The sequence below is a fragment of the Castanea sativa genome, chromosome 2 (genome assembly GCF_040712315.1).
Source record: "Castanea sativa cultivar Marrone di Chiusa Pesio chromosome 2, ASM4071231v1".
NCBI classification, from domain to species: Eukaryota; Viridiplantae; Streptophyta; class Magnoliopsida; order Fagales; family Fagaceae; genus Castanea; species Castanea sativa.
Window position 1 is genome coordinate 33,946,400 of NC_134014.1, and position 2,876 is coordinate 33,949,275.

Here is a 2,876-nt window from a genome sequence, read left to right on the forward strand (position 1 = left end):
ATTTGATTTATTCATTTTAGGCTATTGCTAGTAATGATGTTATAGTTACCAAATGTACTGATAACTTCTCTATGCGTTTAAATTTATTGTTTTGTTAGGAACATAGCTGAAAGTGAATGATTAAAAATGATTTGTTTCTTAAATTAAAGTGAAATTGTGTAAATGAAATGTGTGTTAACTCTTGCTTTGTGCTTTCATGAAATGACATTATAGGTATTTCTTGTAAACCACTTTATAGCAATGGATAGGAGTTGGATGAAACTTATGAATAGAAGGTCGCGAGAATATTTACATGGATCAATTTCATGTCCTTGTAAACAATGTGTGCATACAAATTCGTGGCCTATACATGTCGTACGGGCTCACTTAGTGTCAAAAGGGATTTGTAGGGGTTATAACCCTTTGGTTTTTAATGGGGAATCATCATCTGCACAGACTTCTTCTGAAATTCCTAATAGTCACGTCCAAGAAAACCCGATAGAGTATGCCGATCTTCGTGACATGTTGCATGACATGTTCCCTATACAAGATATGGCGTCTAGGCCAATGGAAGAAGTCCCTATTGTACAACAACCCACAAAAGGTCCTAATGAAGATGCACTTCAGTTTATGAAATTGCTTGAAGATGCTAATCAACCTTGTTATAAAGGTTGTAAGCATTTTAGCAAATTGTCAGTCATTGTGCATTTGTACCACATGAAGTGTCTTAATGGTTGGACCAACAAATCATTTACCATGTTACTGCAATTTTTGCTTGATCTTCTTCCTTCAAATGCTAAGTTGCCAAAAGATTGTTATGAGGCTAAAAAGATTATTAAGGATTTGGGCTTGAGCTATGAGAAGATTCATGCTTGTCCTAAAGATTGTATTTTATATTGGAAGGAGAATGTCAATCTTGAAGCTTGTCCGAACTGTAACCGTTCAAGATGGGAAAGTAATGAGTCTAAAGGTCAACAAAGTACTAATGCTTCCTCCAAGAAAAAAAGAAAAAGAAAAAGAAAAATGAGGAACCTCCAAAGATCCTACGGTGGTTCCCCTTAATGCCAAGATGGCAACGACTATTTATGTCTCCTGAAATAGCCAAGCATATGAAGTGGCAAGCCAAAGGTCATGTGAATGACTGGTTACTAAGGCATCTTGTTGGTTCTGAAGCTTGGAAATCATTTGACTCTAAGTACATAGAGTTCTCATCCGAGCCTCGTAATGTGAGGCTTGGATTAGTAGCCGATAGATTCAACTCGTATGTAAATATGAGTAGTACTCATAGTACATGGCTTGTCATTTTGGAAAGGGCTTCTTTCATGCTATCATTATTGATTCTCGGTCCAACCTTGCTCGGGAATGATATAGATGTGTACTTATAACCCCTAGTAGAAGAACTGAAGGAGTTATGAGATGTTGGAGTAAAAACGTTTAATGTGTCTTCCAAAAAATCATTCCAAATGCATGCTGCATTATTGTGGATCATAAATAATTTTCCTGCATATGGTGATATCTCAGGTTGAAGTACCAAAGGTGCTCTTGCATGTCCCCCTTGTAACTATGATAGTCAGTCTCGTTGATTGAAATATGGAAGGAAATTTAGTCACATTGGACATAGGCAATTCTTGGATAGTAATCATAAATTTCATAAGCAAAAACAATCATTTGATGGGTATGTTAATAAGAGATCAACTCCTATTACGGTATCCGGATGAGAAATCATGTTACAAACGGTTGTAGTCGATCATGTGTTTGGAAAGAATACAGTTAATTTGCCCAATAAAAGAAAAAGAAGGGAGGAAGCCTTAGCTGTGTGGAAGAAGAGAAGTATATTTTTCACCTTGCCTTATTGGGAGGACCATGTGTTGCGTCACAATCTTGACGTAATGCATATTGAAAAGAATGTAGTCGATAATATAATCAGCACATTGTTGAACTTGGATGGTAAGACAAAGGATAACTTGAAGTCATGTCAAGACTTAAAGGATATGGGTATAAAAAGTGAACTTCACTTGGAAAAGGTTGGGAATGATAAGACACGTATTTCATATGCCTGCTACCATATGAATGCCAATGAAAATGATGATTTTCTACAAGTTCTGGAGGATGTAAGAGTGTTAGATGGATATTCTTCAAACATCTTACGTTGCGTTAAACTCAAAGAACGCAAGATTAGCGGGATGAAGAGCCATGATAATCACATCTTAATGCGGTAACTTTTTCCAATAGCAATACATGGATCATTGCCCCCCGAAGTGAGTTGACCATTAACTGGCTTATCTTGTTTCTTTGGGGAGATATGTTCCAAAATACTAAATGTGGATGAACTTGGGGCTCTTGAGAAGAGAATTGCAGTAACATTGTGTGAGTTGGAAAGGATATTCCCTCCATCTTTCTTTACAGTGATGGTACATCTAGTCATGCATTTCGCTAGCAAAGTCAAAGTTGCTGGCAGAGAGGTAACATGTATAGTAACTCTGTCTATCTAATTAATTGTTTTTCACACAAATTTCCCGTTGTTGATCTTGGGTTTTCCAATAGGTACTTGTCAAGACTTAAGTATTACGTGCATAATAAAACTTACCCAGAAGGCTCCATTGTAGAAGGGTATATAGCAAAGGAATGCTTAGCATCCTAATCATGCTATTTTAAATCTGTTGAAACTGCATTCAATCGGCCTGTAAGGAATGTCAAGGAATTCATGGGTGCGGTGGTGAGCATTACACTGGATTCAAATTCATGGATCCAAGCACATCGTTATGTACTATTCAATTGTGAAGAAATCACCCCATTTCGTGAGTAAGTAATATGTCATTGCGTATCCTTTCATGGCATTCAAGTATAATATTCTAACTTAACACTAATACGTTTGTCTACATAGTGTACACATAGCG

The 2,876-nt window shown here is 36.7% G+C and overlaps 1 protein-coding gene across 1 annotated transcript; it reads left to right on the forward strand.

Moving 5' to 3' along the window:
* The first annotated feature begins 240 nt into the window (after nucleotides 1–240).
* Nucleotides 241–1,364, forward strand: LOC142625251 (uncharacterized). Its single transcript, XM_075798938.1, has 2 exons — nucleotides 241–934; nucleotides 1,081–1,364. The coding sequence occupies exons 1-2, from the start codon at nucleotides 241–243 to the stop codon at nucleotides 1,362–1,364; spliced, it is 978 nt and encodes a 325-aa protein (XP_075655053.1).
* Nucleotides 1,365–2,876: the final 1,512 nt, after the last annotated feature.

Bases quoted from the DNA above. Each gene is read 5' to 3' on its own strand.
- LOC142625251 (XM_075798938.1), top strand. From the start codon at position 241: ATGGATAGGAGTTGGATGAAACTTATGAATAGAAGGTCGCGAGAATAT. The intron at 935-1,080 runs GTAATGAGTCTA...CTCCTGAAATAG, and splicing joins TAACCGTTCAAGATGGGAAA to CCAAGCATATGAAGTGGCAA.